At 36.2% G+C, this 22,086-nt stretch overlaps 1 protein-coding gene across 1 annotated transcript in view; it reads right to left on the bottom strand.

Moving 5' to 3' along the window:
• RGS22 (regulator of G protein signaling 22) overlaps positions 1–22,086 on the bottom strand; it is a 170,053-nt gene that overhangs the window by 23,612 nt on the left and 124,355 nt on the right. The window contains exons 22-23 of the mRNA XM_057531906.1: positions 14,792–14,971; positions 10,482–10,640 (exon numbers count right to left, since the gene is read on the bottom strand). Of these exons, the coding sequence (XP_057387889.1) occupies positions 10,482–10,640; positions 14,792–14,971 (339 nt within the window). The remainder of the gene's footprint in view (positions 1–10,481; positions 10,641–14,791; positions 14,972–22,086) is intronic.

Genomic DNA, 22,086 nt, shown 5'->3' with positions numbered 1-22,086 from the left:
GGGAAGCCCCCCCAATTTGTCTTTTAACCTTGTTTTTTGCCATTTAAAATTTAAAAATTTTTATTGATCCTTTGTTAATGAATTTGCCACTGTTCATTTTAAGTACTTGATATTAAACTACATGAAAGTTTTCCATGAGATTGTTTCTCCTGTCATAACTTTCTTCAGATTACCTAGTTTCATTTGATTCCTTTATAAGAATGAGAAATGAAGGATATAATTGATATTAGTATTTGTATTATAAAGAAGGCCAATTACTGCTACAATATTAAAAAGATAATAACTAACATTTACTGTATGACATGTATTATTCTTCACATACTATATTTAATTCTACCCTGTGATGTGAGTTCTATCACTATTTCCATTTTCCTGAAAAAAAAATATGAGGTTTTGGGAAGTGAAATGGTTTCCCTGAGATATTAGAAATGATCAATGATAAGGCTAGGATTCAAAACCAGGCAGTCTGACTCTAGAAATTGCACTCCTAACCACTATACTATATTGTCTCCGATCAAATGATACCTTACAACTGTATAGTGAAATACCTTACATGTTCTTTTATTCATATCATTTCAATGAATCCCTTTCAAATCATATGAGATTAATATTATCACCATTAATTGATAGATGAATTTGAGGTTAAGAGGGTTATGAGTCATGCCCATGGTTACCTAGGGAAATCCAATGTTTTTCATAGTGAGTGATTTTTTTCAGAGGATACATTTTTTTAAAAATTAATTAATTTATTTTTTGGGCTGTGTTGGGTCTTCGATTCTGTGCGAGGGCTTTCTCTAGTTGTGGCAAGCGGGGGTCACTCTTCATTGCGGTGCGCGGGCCTCTCACTATCGCGGCCTCTTTTTGCGGAGCACAGGCTCCAGACGCGCAGGCTCAGTAGTTGTGGCTCGCGGGCTTTAGTTGCTCCGTGGCATGTGGGATCCTCCCAGACCCGGGCTCGAACCCGTGTCCCCTGCATTGGCAGGCAGATTCTCAACCACTGCGCCACCAGGGAAGCCCAGAGGATACATTTTTACATTACAAAAAAAATTTATGAGTTTCCCATATTCACTTTTTCCAACATTTCCTCATACGTCTTCATTGACAATGAAATCCTGGAACAAATGTCGACTCTACTGGTCTTCCTTAGCTTACACTTTCCGTGTTAAAATAAGTGCATGTGCGAAATTTGTAGTTACTAATAAGTGATGGCAATATGTTTATTGTGTAAAATAAGAATATTCAAAAGTAGAATTCCTATGTTTTCTTTAGGATTATTCACCCTACAAAACGAATGTCAATATTTGTACCTAACCCCGTTAGCAGTTACCAGTTGACAGATATGGACAGATCAGAAGATCACTTAAGGACATTTGCATTTCCATAACTGAAGTATAATATGGACTACATAAACATACATTCTGGATTTTCTGGAGAAGCAGCAATTGCAGATTTTCTCTACCCTCATCACACTGTATGTTTCAACTTTTGTTTCAGACAATATGTTTACCATATATGTAAGCAAACTGAAAATACCTGGGATGACACTTAGAGCTGTGAAGTTCTTTATAAGCTGTGAAGTTCTTTATAAGTGTTTAGGATACAGTAAGAGATCTTTATATCCTCCTTACTTCTATATTCTTTATTCAATAAGTATATATTTAGAACCATTTGTTAAAATCCTACTATTTAAGACTAACTCAAATTTACCTTTTCTTTGAGATCCTTTACCTTTCCCCCACAAATAATTAATTCCTCATTTTCTGGGATTTCAGTTTTTGTTTATATTCTTTTCAGTTAAGTGTATGTGTGTATCTATCTATCCTTACACTATATGTAAATTATATTCATATCCCTAGCATATGTAGTAGGGATCAATATGAATAGATGATCAATAAAACTCTATGTAGTGGATGATCAGTAAAAGTCTGGTGAAAGAAGGAAGAAAAGGATGAGGAGGGGAGGCTCTTTTGAGAGACTATTTAGGCCACATTAGTAGAAAATGCAGCAGACTCACGTGAGACTCATCTGATTGGTGAAGTTATTCATGTGCCACAGGTGGAATCAGAAAAGAGCTCCAAGCATACATGTTAGACAACATTGTATTTTTTCTCCCTATATCAACCCTTCAAATATATTTCCTTCCTGAGCCTACCAACTTAGGATCACATTCATGCAGCTCAGTCAGACATGGACTTGCCTCAAGGGACTGGAGAAGGTAAATGAGAGGATTTTTATTTAGTGAACTCTGTTTTTAGTCAGATTACATAGATTGGGCCAGATGCATAGTTGGTTTGAGGGGGAAATCAGCTTTTGTATTATTTGATCTATCATTTATCGCCTAAACCACTGGAAGGGAAATAATTGCAGAAATTGTTAAAATAAACAATCCAAAAATAATTATATTTAAGTTTAATAACATTTCATTTCCATACATGGGATAGATATGTGTATATATTGGCTCCATGGTTAAATAACTCACAATACATCAACAAAAATATGTGAAGCCACATTGTGAAGAACTGATTCAGTAGAAGCAAGATTTTGCAGACACCTCTTCCTATTTTCTTGCTCTTATGTCTTCCCTGATTCTCTTTCCCTGAGGGTACTGGAAATACCCTCAACCTCCAGATGATAGAATACATCAACCAAAGATAAGCTTCTGAAAATGTGATAATTTTTTGTAGCATCATTCATATGAAAATGTTATTATATATTAAATACTTATAAAAACACTTATAATACTCACATAAGATATGAATAACAACAATACCACCAAAGCTTAAGAAATGCAGTATCACCAGTACCTCTGTTCCCCTTTGTGTCACTCTCCAATCCCATCATCTATCTCCACCCAACCCATGAAGGTAACCGCTATGCTGAATTTTGTATGTTTATCATTCCTTTTTCTTTTCAAACTTTGGGTTTATTTATTTATTTATTTATTTATTTAATTTATTTATGGCTGTGTTGGGTCTTCATTTCTGTGCGAGGGCTTTCTCTAGTTGCGGCAAGTGGGGGCCACTCTTCATCGTGGTGCATGGGCCTCTCATTATCGCAGCCTCTCTTGTTGCGGAGCACAGGCTCCAGACGTGCAGGCTCAGTAATTGTGGCTCACAGGCCTAGTTGCTCTGCGGCATGTGGGATCTTCCCAGACCAGGGCTCGAACCCGTGTCCCCTGCATTGGCAGGCAGAGTCTCAACCACTGTGCACCAGGGAAGCCCCCTTTTTCTTATTTATAGTTTCCCACATTTGTATTGATTAGTTTTATATGAATTTTAACTTTATATAAGCAGAATTGACTGGTTCTATTCATTTGCAACTTTTTCACTCAACATTATACTCCTGCTATATATCTATGTTTATTATTGTGGTTATAGTTAATTTGTTTTCCATCACAGCACTGTGTTCTACTACATGAATTTGTTTTTCCAATCTCCTGTTAATAGACATTTGAATAGCTTCTGATTTTTTGCTATAGAAAGCATGGGTGCTATAAACCATGTGCATGTCTCCTGATATTTGTGTCCATGAATTATTCTAGGATATATCTCCTGATATTTGTGTCCATGAATTATTCAAGTAGATTTGATAAGTTGAAGGATAAGTGCATCTTTTAATTTACTGGATAAAGTCAAATTGTTTTCTAAAGTGACTATCAATGTACACTCCCATCCACAGTGTATAAGAGTTCTGACTGCTCCCTATTATTGGTGGTTGATGAAAATATAAGACATTTCAAAATGAGCAGAAAATGGCAGGTTATATGCATATAAAACCATTACAAGAATAAAACAGAAAATGAGAACTCCAATATTTTAGCTGATGACACTACTCTCCAAGAAATCTAATCATGAATCAGAGGAAAACTCTAACATAGGAGCCCAAAGTGGATAAAATATCCCTACACAAACATTTTCATATATGAAATACTCCAAATCATAAATGCAGAAACTCAGAACACCGAATAGCCAAAGCAATCTTTTTTTTTGTACTTTATTTATTTTTAATATATTTATTATTTTTGGCTGAGTTGGGTCTTCATTGCTGTGCGCAGGCTTTCTCTACTTGCAGCAAGTGGTGGCTACTCTTCGTTGCGGTGCATGGGCTTCTCATTGCAGTGGCTTCTCTTGTTGCGGAGCACGGGCTCTAGGCATGTGGGCTTTCAGTAGTTGTGGCTCGTGGGCTCTAGAGTGCAGGCTCAGTAGTTGTGGCACACAGGCTTAGCTGCTCTGCGGCATGTGGGATCTTCCCAGACCAGAGCTCAAACCCGTGTCCCCTGCACTGGCAGGCGGATTCTTAACAACCACGCCAGCAGGGAAGCCCCCAAAGCAATATTGAGAAAGAAAAATGGAGCTGGAGGAATCAGGCTCCCTAACTTCAGGCTATACTACAAAGCTACAGTAATCAAGACAGTATGGTACTGACACAAAAACAGAAATACAGATCAACAGAACAGGATAGAAAGCCCAGAGATAAACCCATGCACATATGGTCACCTTATCTTTGATAAAGGAGGCAAGAATATACAATGGAGAAAAGACAGCCTCTTCAATAAGTGGTGCTGGGAAAACTGGACAGTTTCAAGTGAAAGAATGAAATTAGAACACTCTCTAACACCACACACAAAAATAAACTCAAAATGGATGAAAGACCTAAATGTAAGGCCAGACACTATCAAACTCTTAGAGGAAAACATAGGCAGAACATTCTATGACATAAATCAGAGCAAGATCCTTTTTGATCCACCTCCTAGAGAAATGGAAATAAAACCAAAAATAAACAAATGGGACCTAATGAAACTTAAAAGCTTTTGCACAGCAAAGGAAACCATAAACAGGATGAAAAGACATCCCTCAGAATGGGAGAAAATATTTGCAAATGAAGCAACTGACAAAGGATTAGTCTCCAAAATTTACAAGCAGCTTATGCAGCTCAATATCAAAAAAACCAAACAACCCAATCCAAAAATGGGCAGAAGACCTAAATAGACATTTCTCCAAAGAAGATAATACAGATTGCCAACAAACACATGAAAGGATGTTCAACATCACTAATCATTAGAGAAATGCAAATCAAAACTACAGTGAGGTATCACCTCACACGGGTCAGAATGGCCATCATCAAAAAATCTACAAACAATAAATGCTGGAGAGGGTGTGGAGAAAAGGGAACCCTCTTGCACTGTTGGTGGGAATGTAAATTGATACAGCCACTATGGAGAACAGTATGGGGGTTCCTTAGAAAACTAAAAGTAGAACTACCATACAACGCAGCAATCCCACTACTGGGCATATACCCTGAGAAAACCATAATTCAAAGAGTCATGTACCACAGTGTTCATTGCAGCTCTATTTACAATAGCCAGAACATGGAAGCAACCTAAGTGTCGATCGACAGATGAATGGATAAAGAAGATGTGGCACATATACAATGGAATATTACTCAGCCATAAAAAGAAACGAAATTGAGTTACTTGTAGTTAGGTGGATGGACCTAGAGTCTGTCATACAGAGTGAAGTAAGTCAGAAAGAGAAAAACAAATACCATATGCTAAACATATATATGGAATCTAATTAAAGAAAAAAAAGGGTTCTGAAGGACCTAGGGGCAGGATAGGAATAAAGATGCAGAAGTAGAGAATGGACTAGAGGACACTGGGAGCGGGAAGGGTAAGCTGGGATGAAGTAAGAGAGTGGCATTGACATATATACACTACCAAATGTAAAATAGATAGCTAGTGGGAAGCAGCCACATAGCACAGGGAGATCAGCTCGGTGTTTTGTGACCACCTAGAGGGGTGGGATAGGGAGGGTGGGAGGGAGACACAAGAGGGAGGCAGTATGGGGATATATGTTTATGTATAGCTGATTCGCTTTGTTATAAAGCAGAAATTAACACACCATTGTAAAGCAATATACTCCAATAAAGATGTTAAAAAAAAAGAAACTCAGAACAGAAACATAAAGAAATTTTAAAAGGCAGTGTAAAATGACAGTTTACTGAGCTTAAAAAAAGACTGTAAAAAATAAAAATCTCTCAGAAATGAAGCTATAAGGTACCCAAGGGTTCACGAATATCGATCATAAAGAAAGTGTATATATACATATATACACACATATATATAATATGAATATAAATTCACCTCTTCCAAAGTTGGCAAAAGATATAAACATATAGACTCAAGAACTTGAGTAACGCTCAAACAGAATCAACCCCAAGAAATCTGCACAAGACACATCATAATCAAAATTCTGAAAACTAAAGACAAAGAAAAGAATCTTGAAAGCAGTAAGTGAGAAACAATACCTTACTTACAGGGAAAAAAGAAAGAAGAAAATAATAAATCTTGGAACATCAAAAAGGAAGAAAAATAGCAAAAGCAAAAGTAAGGGTAAATACAGTAGACTTTTCACCTTGAGTTTCCTGATTTATGTTTGATGGTTGAAGCAAAAATTATACAATTGTCTGATGTGGTTCTCAATATATGTTGAGAAATATTTAGGATAATTATAAACAGGTGAGGGGAAAGAGACTTAAAGGGAGGTAGTTTCTAGACTCAAACTGGTAAAATGTCAACACCAATAGACTGCAATAAGTTATGCATGTATAATGTGATATCTAAAGCAACCACTGAAACATCCAAACAGAGATACAGCAAAATGAAATTCTAAGAAATGTTCAAGTAAATCCACAGGAATGCGAGACAAAGGAAACAGAAAAAAAGAAACAGGGAACAAATAAAACAAAAAATAAAATGGCAGATTTAACAACTAACATATCAATAATTACATTAAAGATACACAGACTAAATACACCAATTAATAAACAGAGATTCGTAGAGTAGACTAAAAACAAAAATCAAACACCACCATGACCCAACTATATGCTGTTTACAGGAAACTTAATTAAAATATAATGATGTAGGCAGTAAAGTAAAGGAATGGAAAAATATACCATGTGAAAATCAAGAGAGCAAGATGGTTCTGTAGCTTGGGAGAAGTTTGGCAGTTCCTCAAAAGGAGCCATCAATTCAATTTCTAGGTCCCAAGAAAAATTAAAACATGTCTATACTTAAGGTTGTACAGAATGTTCATAGCAGCATTATTAATAATAGCCAAATAGTACATTAACTGATGAATGGATAAGCAAGCTGTAGTACAGCCATACAGTGTAATATTAGTCGGCCATAAGAAGAATAAAGTAGTGAAACATGCTACAAAATGGATGAACCTTGAAAATATCATGCTAAGTGAAAGAAGCCAGCCATAAAAGACCACATGCTATATGATTTAATTTACATGAAATGTCCAGATATAGAAAGTAGATTAGTGGCTTCCAGAGGCTGAGAGGGAAGGAGTAAAGGGGAGTGACTGCTAATGGGTACCGAGTTTCTTTTTGAGGTGATGAAAATGTTCTAAAATTAAGTAGTAGTGATGGTTGCACAACTCTGTAAATATACTAAAACCACAAAATTGTACACTTTAACAGTGTGAATTTTATGGTATGTGAATTAAATTTCAATAAAGCTATTATTAAATAAAAGCACTCAAATAAAAGAATAAGAAGAAGGAGGAGAAGGAGGAGAAGAAGAAGGCAAGAGTGACTACATTAGCATTTTATTGTAATAGTCCAAAACAGGAACCAACTCAAATGTCCTCTAATGAGTGAATGGTTAAAATGTGGTACAATGTACCACAGAGCACTACTCAGCAATTAAAGAGGATGAACTATAGATATACACAACAACGTGGATGGATCTCAAGGGTATTTATGTAGAGTGAAAACTGCCAGTCTCAAAGAGTCACATATTGTATGATTCTATTTATATAACATTCTCAAAACGACAAAATTTTCTAAATGGGGAACAGATTCATGGCTAACAGACATTATAATGGGTAATTGGATGGATATGACTTATAGTCACGAGGGACATCTTTGTGGTGCATCTTGAATATAGTGTTGGTTACTTGAATCTACACATGTGACAAAATGGCATAGAACTATACACACACCTTGTATCAATATCAATTTCCTGATTTTACTATTGTATATAGTTAATGTAAGGTGTAGCCACTGGGGAAAACTGGGTGATGGGTACATGGGACTTCTCTACTATCTTTGCAACTTCCTGTGAATGTTAATTATTTCAAAATAAAAATTTTTCTAAAATATAATTTGGAATTTGAAATTTAAAAATATAATAGCAATAGCATTATTTTGAACATGAAATACTTCGGAATAAATTTCACAAAATATACTCAAGACCTGTCATTGAAAATGACAAATCATCGATGAGAGAAATGAAAGAATAAGTAAATAGAGATAAACTGTGTTCATGGAGTAGAAGACACAGTATTGTTATGACATCAATTCTCAAACTGACCTATAGGTTCATTACAATCCTGATCAAAATATCCGAATAGTTAACATGTGAAAAGTTGTTCCACCTTACTAATAATTAAGTGAACGTAAATAAATGCATCAGCATGATGACATACCACTTGTCATCAACAGACTGACAAAAATTTCAAAGTCTGAACAAACCAAATGGGGAGAAGTAGGAATACAGATTGACACACGCTCATACTCTCTTACTCAGCCATTTCAAAAACATTTTTATACATGTGAATACGAAGACGTTTACAGGAATGTTGTCTGCAGTGCTGTTTGTAATGGTAAAAATTGAAAAAAATCCAACAATAAAGAAATAGGGACTTCCCTGGTGGTGCAGTGGTTAAGAATCCTCCTGCCAATGCCGGGGACACGGGTTTGATCCCTGGTCCAGTAAGATCCCACATGCTGCGGAGCAACTAAGTCTGTGTGCCACAACTACTGAGCCTGCGTTCGAGAGCCCGCAAGACACAACTACTGAAGTCCTCGCGCCTAAAGCCCGTGCTCGGCAACAAGAGAAGCCACCGCAATGAGAAGCCCGCGCACAGCAAGGAAGAGTAGCCCCCACTCACCACAACTAGAGAAAGGCCGTATGCAGCAATGAAGACCCAACGCAGCCAAAACTTAAAAAAAAAAAAAAGAAAGTTAAATAAAAATAGTATATTTATTCATATGATGGAAATGCAGCAATTAAACTGATTAAATGAGATCTAAGTAGAGCAGTGTGGGTAGAATTAAAAGACAAAATTGAATTTAGAATGCAAGATGTAGAAAGCACAATATGTGCTATGGAATGAATTGTGTCTCCCCAAATTGGTATGTTGATGTCCTAACTTCCACTGTGTCTGTATCATGAGATAGGGTCTTTAAGAGGTACTTAAGGTTAAATGAGGTCATAAGGGTAGGGTCCTAATCCAAAGGAATTGTGGCTTTATAAGAAGAGGAAGAGAGAGAGAACTCTTTTTCTCCCCAACTTGTGAGGACACAACAAGAAGGTGGTCATTTTCAAGCCAGGAGGAGAGGTCTCACCAAGAATCGTATTAGCTGGCACCTTGATCTGGGACTTCTAGTCTCCAGAACTATGAGGAAATTAATTTCTGTTGTTTAAGCCATCCAGTCTCTGATATTTTGCTATGGTAGCCTGAGAAGACTAATAAAATATGGTACCATTACGTAAGTTAAAATACATACAAAATAGTCCTCTGGATTGTTTATGAATCCATATACCCAAATAAAACACTATCTTAAAAAGGAGCTGGGAGAACATATCCCAAACTTAATGGTTGCTCTTGGAGATGGAGAGGGTAATAGAACTCAGGGCTGGAGTTAAGAGAGTTTACTGTTCTGCAGTATTTCACTTCTTAAGGAAAAATGAAAAGCAAATGAGGAAAATGTTAACTGTTTATTTTGACCTGTGCAAATATGGGTGTTATAATTATATTACTTTTATATCTTTATATTATCTTTTAAATTTTTTTTAAAAACAGAATAGGGATAAACTTACAAATAAGATGAAATACATTACTTGTTATCCCTTTTCAAGTCAAGGAAAATAGGTAAATATAAAGATAGAGGAATTGATAAATGAATGGACAGACTAAAAGACAAATAGGCAGGCTGGACAATTTATGACTTATATTTGTAAATTTCACAGTCAATATATCATTCTCTAATTTTAATATTGAAAATGTTGCTCCCAGTACATAATATTTTTTCATTCATTCATTCATTCCCATATTTATTTGGTAAACAATAATTTATAATTGAGCATGTGCTGGATAGTGGTAGAAGTGTTTTTAATAAGACAGATTGTATAATTGAGGATCTCAGTCCAGTGAGAAAGACAGATGCAAAAACTTATTCACAAGACAATATAAAGTGTTCTCCAAGAGAGGTACATAGAAGAGATGACATTTGAGATAAATTTTTTAAAATTCAAAAACAAGTCTGAAACCTCTGAATGAAGGCTTTAAAAATCACTAAAATCTGTATTCTATAGCTTCTCTGTATTTTTGCTCAGCCCAAATTCTTCTACATTTATCACATAACTTTTAAAAGTCTGATTAAACCCAAAATGATTCTTGTCTCACCTTTGCAAATTTTTCGTCTTCTGTGACTACCAATTTTTTTTTCTGCTTACTATATTCTTGTCTTCTCTCCAAAACACTCATAATTTTTTCATCAGTTAAGTTCTTCCTAAACTCACAAAACTGAGGCCAAAGTTTAAACAGAACTCCAAAAATTGTCATCTGTATATAAAACAAAGTATGTCTCAGATTACAGTTTTATACAAATGTACCAATTTAAACTCTAATTCACCATAATAATGGATTAACTATTCTATTCTTTAATATACAGCATGTTTCCTCCAACTTATTGTCTCCAGACATCTTGGTATAGTTTAGTTCAGCACATGCTTATCATCAATGTTTTTTTACTACCAATGAGAAGTCTTTCTTTTAAAAAAAACATACTCTTAAATACAGTTAAAAGTCACTTTATGCTTTATGTTTCCCTATCCAGTTGATTGTATTAATAAAGAATCCATTAGGTCTTTTAAAATAAGAAATTTATGTTTTCTTTGAAAACATATACCAGTTGATTTGCCATACACTCTGCTGTTTTATGCAAGTATTCCAAATATTCAGTTCATCAAGGGGAACTCCTCTCCCGTCCCCTTTCCTTTCTTTTAGAGAAAGGAAATACCATTTTGCCTCTGGAAAAGCTCTTAAACAAAGCTGCAGATCTAAGAATAAATCTTGAGTAACTTTTAAATGATATAATCTCTCTTTTATGTGAGAGCAAGAAAAGTAACATTTAAAAAGCAGAGTGGTATCCTGCACAAATGCTTTCTTAGGACACTCTACATTAAGTGATTAATTGTGATATTTATAGAGATAAGAATTGTTGCTCAAATTCCCATGCCAAGTTTTTCCATTAGTTCCAGAGGCATACATTACTTCCAAGAAGGTAGGACTTGCCACATCAGATCAAGTCCAACGTTTTGTTGCTGGGAATGGCCTATACCTAATGCCCTGGAGAAAAATGAACTATCCCATTAGGCTCTAAGCCAACTCTTCAGGGGGAAAGTGGAATTTTTAAAAAGTAAATGCTGCAGTGATCAACAGCGTCCTGAATTGATATATTTCATGACTCCTCGTTTCTGTACATGAGTATCATTAGTAAAACTATTTACTCCCTTTACAATACTATCTTGTCATTGAATGCTATAGCCTCTTGGGATTGTGAACACAAAAGCTAAACATACTTTATTTGATGAAGTGCAGGCTTTTAAAAAATTTTCATTTACATTTATCTGTCATGCATTTAATTAAGTAATCCCCTTCTCCGAAGTTAAACGATCATGGTAGTTTTTATATGCACTTTTTAAACTTAAATACTCCTCCTCCACCTCTATTTACCAACTATTGACCCTACTTCTCAGTTACCCCTCCAAAACCTAAGTCATTCCCAGCTCTCAAATATATTTATTTTCATCTAGAAGGCTTTCCAGTAAAAGTCACCCTATTAGGACACAATTTTTCAAGGTAGACATAAAATTGCTCTATTTCTAGAAGTTGCAATTAAGGTTAATAACATACATGTTATTCATGAAAATTGTCCTATACCTCCAAAACCTTAAAAGATAACCAAACTGTGGGTAAGTAAATGTTTTAATAAATACAGAGCTACTTTGCTCACTGCCAGCAGATGGGCAATGCTCTAGTATGAGTGAGAAGGGCCAGTGAAAATATGGCTGGGTGATGAAAACTTTCAAGCTATTAGGAATGCAGGTGGGGGACAGGCAGACGCTATAGTGCAGGGGTCCCCAATCCCCGGGCCACGGACAGGACTGCACAGCAGGAGGTGAGCGGTGGGTGAGCCAGCAAAGCTTCATCTGTATTTACAGCCATTCCCCATCATTCACAGTACTGCTTGAGCTCCGCCTACTGTCAGATCAGCTGCGTCATTAGAGTCTCAAAGGAGCGTGAACCTTACTGTGAACTGCACATGTGAGGGATCTAGGTTGCGTGCTCTTTATGAGAATCTAATGCCTGATGATCTGAGGTGAAACTTAGGCGGTGATGCTAGCACCGGGGAGCGGCTGCAAATACAGATTATCATTAGCAGAGAGGTTAGACTGCACAGAGACCATAATAAATCAACTGCTTGCAGACTCATATCGAAACCCTATCAGTGAGTGGCAAGTGAAAACAAGCTCAGGGCTCCCACTGATTCTGCACTATAGTGAGTTGTATAATTATTTCATTATATATTACAATGTAATAATAATAGAAATAAATTGCACAATAAATGTAATGCGCTTGAATCATCCCAAAACCATCCACCCACACTCCCGCCCCCAGTCCGTGGAAAAACTGTCTTCCACGAAACCGGTCCCTGGTGCCAAAAAGGTTGGGGACCGCTGCTATAGTGAAATAAATACTAAAACAGGCAATTTTTATATTTACTATTCAGCCCTTTTGCTCAACTTTGCTCTCATGTCCAGTTTGATCTATTCCTGTCATGATCCATCTATTCTCACATCATTCATTCATATGTTCAAAAATGTTACTGAGTGTCTATTCTATGCCAGGCACTCAGGCCGCAAAGGCAAATAAGAAACATTCCCTACGCCCAAAGACCTTACAGTCCGATGGGAAAGTGAGGCATGAGAATAGCCATTTTCAGTTCTGTGTGATAAGTGTTCTGACAGGGACAAATACAAGACATCATAGAAGCATAAGAGAGAGAAGATGATACTGTAAAAAGCTCTGGAAGCAAGAAAGTAAGCCCTCTTTATGGAAGTACAAATATTTCAGTAAGACTGGGAGACAGATGGCAGGGAGTGGGAAGACATGTGGTTAGAGAAATATGTAGTAAGGAGCTTGGTCTTCATTCTGAAGACAATGGGGAGTAATTGAAATTGAAAGCAGAGAAATGACATGATCAAATATACATTTTGAAAAGATGGATCTGTCTGCAGTGAGTTAAATGGTTTTGAGAGAGCCTAGAGGCAGGGAATTCTGGTAATCAATGTGAGACATTGCAGATGTGAACGGAGGTAGCAGCATGGAGTTGGAGAAAAGTAGATAGAATAACAGATAAGAAGGAGACAAATGGATACATATAAGTGACTGAAGATCCCCAAAGGTAAGGAATGAAGGATAGGGAAGACATGAAGATGGCAACCAGATCTCTGGCTTGTATACCTGGGTAGGAGATATGCCATTCTCTGAGCTTCCTTACAGAAAACAGAAACAATAGATTTGGTGAGGTGAGGCCCCTAAATATTCTCTTGTGTTCTGATACTCCAAAGTCCATATTTAAGATATGTTTGGGACTTTGATTTGGGAAATCAGGTAGGAGGCATAAACTAGAGGACTCCAATAAAGTTCACTGGCTGTAATCCCTGGACAGTGCGGTGGAACCAACCTACGTAAGCAGCTCCAGACATTCACCAACAGACTTGAGGCTAGATGGTCTCCTGGCTATCAGGAGACCTATGCTAGGCTAAGTGATCTTTTCATTAACAGATGCTACAATTCTGACACCATGTTTTTTCTATTTCTCTCTAGCACATCCTCAATCATTCTTCTTTATTTTTACCTATTTCAATGCATAATTGGATGGTGAGTCTACTTTCAGTTCCTTTTAGGACTTAGAACACAGCTGGCTTGCAAATGAATATTAAGGAATAATGGTCTTTTTCCATGCTCAAGGGCAATCATACCCTAAATCTCTGTTTCATATCACTTAAATAGTGACATGGCCTTCCCTATTACCCCTATTATAATTTATTTTTCTTAATCATTTTTCAGGAACATCACTAAAAGGCTTTTCAAAATGCAAATAAATTATGTTCAGCAACTCACTGTTTTCTATTATTTGTCTTAAAAAGAAGTAACTTGAGCAGGTTAACAGCCATGATTTTCCTTTCATGAGCTTGTGTACTTTATGTTGGTTGGGTACTTAAATCTCCTCTCACTTATTTTATGAGCTATGTGAATATTCCAACCTTTAAAAATACACAAATCTTGGGACACACATACTTTACACATTTTTGTGGTAGCAGATATTTTAAAAGGAAATATGAATGGTGGGAAAGGAAGGAGGAATTAGCTGGAGTTTTATAAGTTAGAAATAAAATGATAACCATGCAAAGTCAAAGTACAGAATTTAAATAATTGTATTTGCTGTATATTATCATCAACAAAATAGTAAGTTACTAGTTTCTATGTTCTGTGGCATACGCAACATTTTTTAAATTAAACAGAATAAATCCCAGGATTAGGAGGATTAGAGCTTTGCCAAATACGAATAATGCAAAAACTTTTAAAGAATATCTAGATTGTTAATCTATTTTAAAGTATGCTTACTACATGCCCTGATTTCTTACCTGTGCCTCTCTAAATACATATGGTCCCAACTCCTTTCTGTGTTCAATAATCTTCTGGGCTTGCTCTAATGGAATGTCAATTTGTAAAGCTGGTGGAATACTGGAATTAATAAAGCAGTTGATAATAGTCATGATCTTCTTGTGGATGAGGGACTCATCACAATGAGAATGGCACAAGTCCTAAACAAGGAGGAAAGATAGAACAATATATGATTAATACATTAATAGAATACTTTATAGAATGTGTCAATATGTCTGTCAGTTAATATATATATATTTTAATTTCAGATCAAGAGGTTACTGGGACATGTTCAAGACTATCTTAAAAAATCATGGCTTTTATTTCTCTTGGGTTTGAAGAACCTAAGAAATTTTTTTCTTTTTTGCTCCTAGCCTGTGTCTTCATATCTATGTGTGTCTCATGGATAGCATCTAGTTCCATGTTTTTCCCACCCATTCTGTCAATCTCTGCCTTTTAAAGGAAACTAAGACTTTGATGCACATACTTTACGTAAATACGGGTTTCATTTAATCCTGATTCTTTCTTCTCCTGGCAAAGGAGCAGCTTTAGTGTCTACTTTGACTCATTTAACAAATTCATATTAAGTTCCTGCTACATGCCAGACACTGAGCTGAGCCCCAAGACACAGCACCTGTCCTTTAAAGCCTCAATATCTACTGGCATCATAAATATCAGATCAGAAATTAATGAAAAAGAAATGAAGGGAACAATAGCAAAGATCAATAAAACTAAAAGCTGGTTCTTTGAGAAGATAAACAAAATTGATAAACCATTAGCCAGACTCATTAAGAAAAAAGGGAGAAGACTCAAATCAATAGAATTAGAAATGAAAAAGGAGAAGTAACAACTGACACTGCAGAAATACAAAGGATCATGAGAGATTACTACAACCAACTCTATGCCAATAAAATGGACAACCTGGAAGAAATGGACAAATTCTTAGAAAAGCACAACCTTCCGAGACTGAACCAGGAAGAAATAGAAAATATGAACAGACCAATCACAAGCACTGAAATTGAAACTGTGATTAAAAATCTTCCAACAAACAAAAGCCCAGGACCAGATGGCTTCACAGGCGAATTTTATCACACATTTAGAGAAAAGCTAACACCTATCCTTCTCAAACTCTTCCAAAATATAGCAGAGGGAGGAAAACTCCCAAACTCATTCTAGGAGGCCCCTATCACCCTGATACCAAAACTAGACAAAAGATGTCACAAAAAAAGAAAACTACAGGCCAATATCACTGATGAACATAGATGCAAAAATCCTCAACAAAATACCAGCAAACAGAACCCAACAGCACATTAAAAGGATCATACACTATGATCAAGTGGGGTTTATCCCAGGAATGCAAGGATTCTTCCAATATACACAAATCAATCAATGTGATACACCATATCAACAAATTGAAGGATAAAAACCATATGACAATCTCAATAGATGCAGAAAAAGCTTTTGACAAAATTCAACACCCATTTATGATAAAAACCCTCCAGAAGGTAGGCATAGAAGGAACTTACCTCAACATAATAAAGGCCATATATGACAAACCCACAGCCAACATTGTTCTCAATGGTGAAAACCTGAAACCATTTCCTCTAAGATCAGGAACAAGACAAGGTTGCCCACTCTCACCACTATTATTCAACACAGTTTTGGAAGTTTTAGCCACAGCAATCAGAGAAGAAAAAGAAATAAAAGGAATCCAAATCAGAAAAGAAGAAGTAAAGCTGTCACTGTTTGCAGATGACATACTATATATAGAGAATCCTGAAGATGCTACCAGAAACCTACTAGAGCTACTCAATGAATTTGGTAAAGTAGCAGGATACAAAATTAATGCACAGAAATCTCTTGCATTCCTATACACTAATGATGAAAAATCTGAAAGAGAAATTAAGGAAACACTCCCAATTACCATTACAACAAAAAGAATAAAATAGCTGGAATAAACCTACCTAAGGAGACAAAAGACCTGCATGCACAAAACTATAAGACACTGATGAAAGAAATTAAAGATGATACAAACAGATGGATAGATATACCATGTTCTCGGATTGGAAGAACCAACATTGTGAAAATGACCCAAAGCAATCTACAGATTCCAAAAAATCCCTATCAAACTACCAATGGCATTTTTCAAAGAACTAGAACAAAAAATTTCACAATTTGTATGGAAACACAAAAGACCCCAAATAGCCAAAGCAATCTTGAGAAAGAAAAACGGAGCTGGAGGAATCAGGCTCCTTGACTTCAGACTTTACTGCAAAGCTACAGTAATCAAGACACTATGGTACTGGCACAAAAACAGAAATATAGATCAATGGAACAGGATGGAAAGCCCAGGGATAAACCCAAGCACATATGGTCACCTTATCTTTGATGAAGGAAGCAAGAATATACAATGGAGAAAAGACAGCTTCTTCAGTAAGTGGTACTGGGAAAACTGGACAGCTAAGTGTAAAAGAATATTAGAACACTCCCTAACACCATACACAAAAATAAACTCAAAATGGATTGAAGACCTAAATGTAAGGCTAGACACTATAAAACTCTTAGAGGAAAACATAGGCAGAACACTCTATGACATAAATCACACCAAGATCCTTTTTGACCCACCTCCTAGAGAAATGGAAATAAAACCAAAAATAAACAAGTGGTACCTAATGAAACTTAAAAGCTTTTGCACAGCAAAGGAAACCATGAACAAGATGAAAAGACAACCCTCAAAATGGGAGAAAATATTTGCAAATGAAGCAACTGACAAAGGATTAGTCTCCAAAATATATAAACAGCTCATGCAGTTCAATATCAAAAAAACAAACAACCCAATCCAAAAATGGGCAGAAGACCTAAATAAACATTTCTCCAAAGAAGATATACAAATTGCCAACAAACACATGAAAGGATGTTCAACATCACTAATCATTAGAGAAATGCAAATCAAAACTACAATGAGGTATCACCTCACACCAGTCAGAATGGCCATCGTCAAAAAGTCTACAAACAATAAAAGCTGGAGAGGGTGTGGAGAAAAGGGAACCCTCTTGCACTGTTGGTGGGAATGTAAATTGATACAGCCACTATGAAGAACAGTATGGAGGTTCCTTAAAAAACTAAAAATAGAACTACCATATGACGCAGCAATCCCACTACTGGGCATATACCCTGAGAAAACCATAATTCAAAAAGAGTCATGTACCACAATGTTCACTGCAGCTCTATTTACAACAGCCAGGACATGGAAGCAACCTAAGTGTCCATCGACAGATGAATGGTTAAAGAAGATGTGACACATATATACAATGGAATATTACTCAGCCATAAAAAGAAACGAAATTGAGTTACATGTAGTGAGGTGGATGGACCTAGAGTCTGTCATACAGAGTGAAGTAAGTCAGAAAGAGAAAAACAAATACCGTATGCTAACACATATATATGGAATGTAAAAAAGAAGTGGTTCTGACAAACCTAGGGGCAGGACAGGAATAAAGACGCAGACGTAGAGAATGGACTTGAGGACATGGGGAGGGGGATTGGTAAGCTGGGATGAAGTGAGAGAGTAGCAATGACATATATACAAGACCAAATGTAAAATGGATGGCTAGTGGGAAGAAGCAGCATCGCACAGCGAGATCAGCTCAGTGTTTTGTGACCACCTAGAGGTGTGGGATAGGGAGGGTGGGAGGGAGACTCAAGAGGGAGGGCATATGGGGATATATGTATACATATAGCTGATTCACTTTGTTATACAGCAGAAACTAACACAATATTGTAAAGCAATTATACTCTAATAAAGATGTTCAGAAAAATATCTACTGCAAGTGAAGCATGAAAAACGTTTTTCCAATCTGAGATAGTTAATAAGTGGCATGATAAAGGTATAAACAGGGCCCTAGGAGAGCACTGAGAATAGGCACCTTACTCAACTTACAGGTGGATGCAAAAGCTTTTTCTACATAACTGTTTCTACAGCAAGGTGATTTAGGCTCAAAAAGGCTAGCAACACAAGCGGGAATGCTGGTGGTTACAGGTGTATTATTATGCATCTCTTAGGAGCTATATTTTTTCAGATAACCTATTACATTATCATCTTTATAGCTAAAGAATTTAAAAACAGTAATTGTACATTAAAAAGACCCAGTTTTATGTCACAGATGTAAGGCTATCACTTTTTAAAATAAAGAGGTAGCTTAGCTTGAATTATGACATTTTTTTATCAAAGACATTGTTCTCTAAATCCCTAGAAAGCACACAGATTTGGAAACTTGTAATTCTAGGCCAGAAATAAGCCAACATTTATTAAGTAGTTACTATATGACAGGCATTGTAATAACTATCTTACAGACAGTATTAAAGAAAGAAAATTTCTAGTGCTTGCCATATAAAACTTTACATATATAAATTTGGCATTGTTATATGTGAAAAATCTTGATATAAATGTTACACTGAGATAACAGCATTTTTTACTCAATTTAGTATTCCCTCTGAAAATGCCTATTTATAACACATATGTTTGGTATGTTACCAAAAACTAAATTTTTTGCTATTACTAGGGAAATGATCATATATTTGGTAAGCCTGGCTTATTATTATGGAATATAAGGATTATGAAATAAAAACAAATTTGTGAAATTATACGGTTTTAACTTTGAGAGTATAGAGATAGAATTTAGATAGAATCAGGATTGGTATTTTTTCTAGTTGTTCTGCCCTATTATACCTTTAGCAGAGTTCACTTTTACCTATCGTTAAGGCCTATGTGTTTAGCACATAGTTGACCCTTGAACAACGTGGGGGTTAGGGGCACCAACCCTGCCTCGCAGTTGGAAATCCACGTATAACTTTACAGTTGGCCGTCTGCATCTGTAGTTCCACATCCTTGGATTCAACCAACAGTGGATTGTGAAGTACTGTAGTCTGAATTTATTGAAAAAAATTCAGGTATAAGCGGACCTTGCAGTTCAAACCTGTGTTGTTCAAGGGTCAACTGTACTGTCCTCTAGTAAACTTTCTGTGTCTCCCCCAGTCCAGGAGATGGACATCCTAGGTACTTCCATTTTACCCTGTGCTTCTCCCACCACTACACTAATCACACTCTTATAATCATCTTATCTATCACTTGTCTGTCCCTCCCCTAACACTGTAAGCCCTGACAGGAAAGACTGTTTTGATCACAGTTGTATCCTCAGGATTTAGCCTGGCCCTTGATAGGTGCTGAAAAAGTACTTCTTGGATGTATATTTCCTTCAGGTCTTTTCTCTATGGGGACGGACACACACACACACACTTTATATTAAATCATACTGCTTTCTAGTAGCTAGGTTTTAAAAAAATCAGTAAGATGATTATCTTTTCTCATTGATTAATCTCCTAGAGCATAATTTTTAATGGCTGCAGAGTATTCTACTGTATAGATGTATCATAATTAAAATAACCCATGTCCTGTTGTTGTACATCAGGGTTCTTTCCAATTTTTCACAATTCAGAATAATGTTTGACTAAGATCACTGTAGCCATCTCTTTACATATTACTACAGTCATCACTGGGAGGGAGCATAACTTAGTGATTAAGGGCACAAATTTTAGCAACAGAGTGTCTTGGTTCAAATTCCAGCTCTACTACTTAATTAGCTGAAGGATGTCAGAAGTTTCTTAACTTTTCTGTGCCTTAGCTTCTTCATCTGTAAAATGGTGAGAATTAACAGCTTTGACCTAGGATTCTTATAAAGAATAAAGTCATTATTACATGAAAAGCATTAAGGTAATATCTGACAGATGTAAACACTTAATATGAGTAAGCCATATAAAAGTGAGCACAGTAAGACTTGCTAGGTGGAATGCTTTCCCCCTGGCAAACTTCTTCAAGACCCAATTCAAGTATCATCACTTCTTATTTATTTATTTATTTTTAATTAATTAATTTATTTATTTATTTATTTTTGGCTGTTTGGGTCTTTGTTGCTGCGCATGGGCTTTCTCTAGTTGCAGCGAGCAGGGGCTTCTCTTGTTGTGGAGCATGGGCTCTAGGCACGTGGGCTTTAGGAGTTGTGGCACATGGGCTCAGTAGTTGTGGCTCACGGGCTCTAGAGTGCAGGCTCAGTAGTTGTGGTGCACGGGCTTAGCTGCTCCGCGGCATGTGGGATCTTCCCGGACCAGGGCTCAGGCCCGTTTCCCCTGCACTGGCAGGCGGATTCTTAACCACTGCGCCACCAGGGAAGTCCCACTTCTTTTTTATTAAATTTTTGTTGGAGTATAGTTGATTTACAATGTTGTGTTAGTTTCTGCTGTACAGCGAAGTGAATCAGTTATGCATATACACATAACCACTCTTTTTCAGATTCTTTTCCCATATAGGTCATTACAGAGTATTGAGTAGAGTTCCCTATAAGTATCGTCACTTCTGTTGAGATCTCCCTGAGCTACCACCCTCCCTGAATCATTTTCCCCTCTGTGCCCAAATTATAACTAGTTAGAACAGGGATCATAATCAATGTTATTTCATGATATTTTGTTTTCATGGATGATTCCCTCCTTGAAGGAGGGCAGTGTAGTTTATCCATTTTTTTAATTCCTACAATCTAGCATAATAGTTGGCACATTAGTGATTTAGTAAATGCTTATTGAATAAACAAATTCACCCTTAAAGCATGATTTTTAATAACTACCTAGTATTATATGTCCTCTGTTCTATACCACAGAAAAGATACTTAAATGAAGACCAAGGGAAGTCTTGAAGGAGAAACAGTCACAAAGTTAAGGGTTGACTATGTATGAGTCTATGTTTTCTTAAATGCTTATTTTGCACAGTTTATCTCATTACCTCTTATCCTAGCAGGGTTGGACTTAACTCATGTTCATTTTAGCTTAAAGACTGTTCTGCTCACTCATAATAATTTCCTTTATGGAAAACAGACTCTACCTCCTTTTTAATTTTCCCAAAAATTATCTTAATATTACTTATCTTGTGATAGATTTTTTAAAAACTTATCTCAAAATCCTTTTTTTTTTTTTCCTGAGGAAATTTCTATGTTAACAAAGGTACAAAAACTGGTGATAACAGAAAAGGGTAGAAAACAGTTTCATGGAATGCTGGAGAAAGTCTGGAAATAAGATTGTATTGAGCAACTATTAACTATATAGAATAAATATGCTGCAGAGTATTAGTACTGCATAATATTATACATAGGTAGATTATAGGCCAATTGAAAGCATTATCCTCTTAAATTCCAGCTTTATTTTTACTCCCTATTTTTATAATGGGATTAAA

This window comes from Balaenoptera acutorostrata, chromosome 17 (assembly GCF_949987535.1).
Source record: "Balaenoptera acutorostrata chromosome 17, mBalAcu1.1, whole genome shotgun sequence".
NCBI lineage: Eukaryota > Metazoa > Chordata > Mammalia > Artiodactyla > Balaenopteridae > Balaenoptera > Balaenoptera acutorostrata.
Note: the sequence above shows the minus strand (reverse complement) of the source record. Positions and strands in the feature narration are given on the sequence as shown.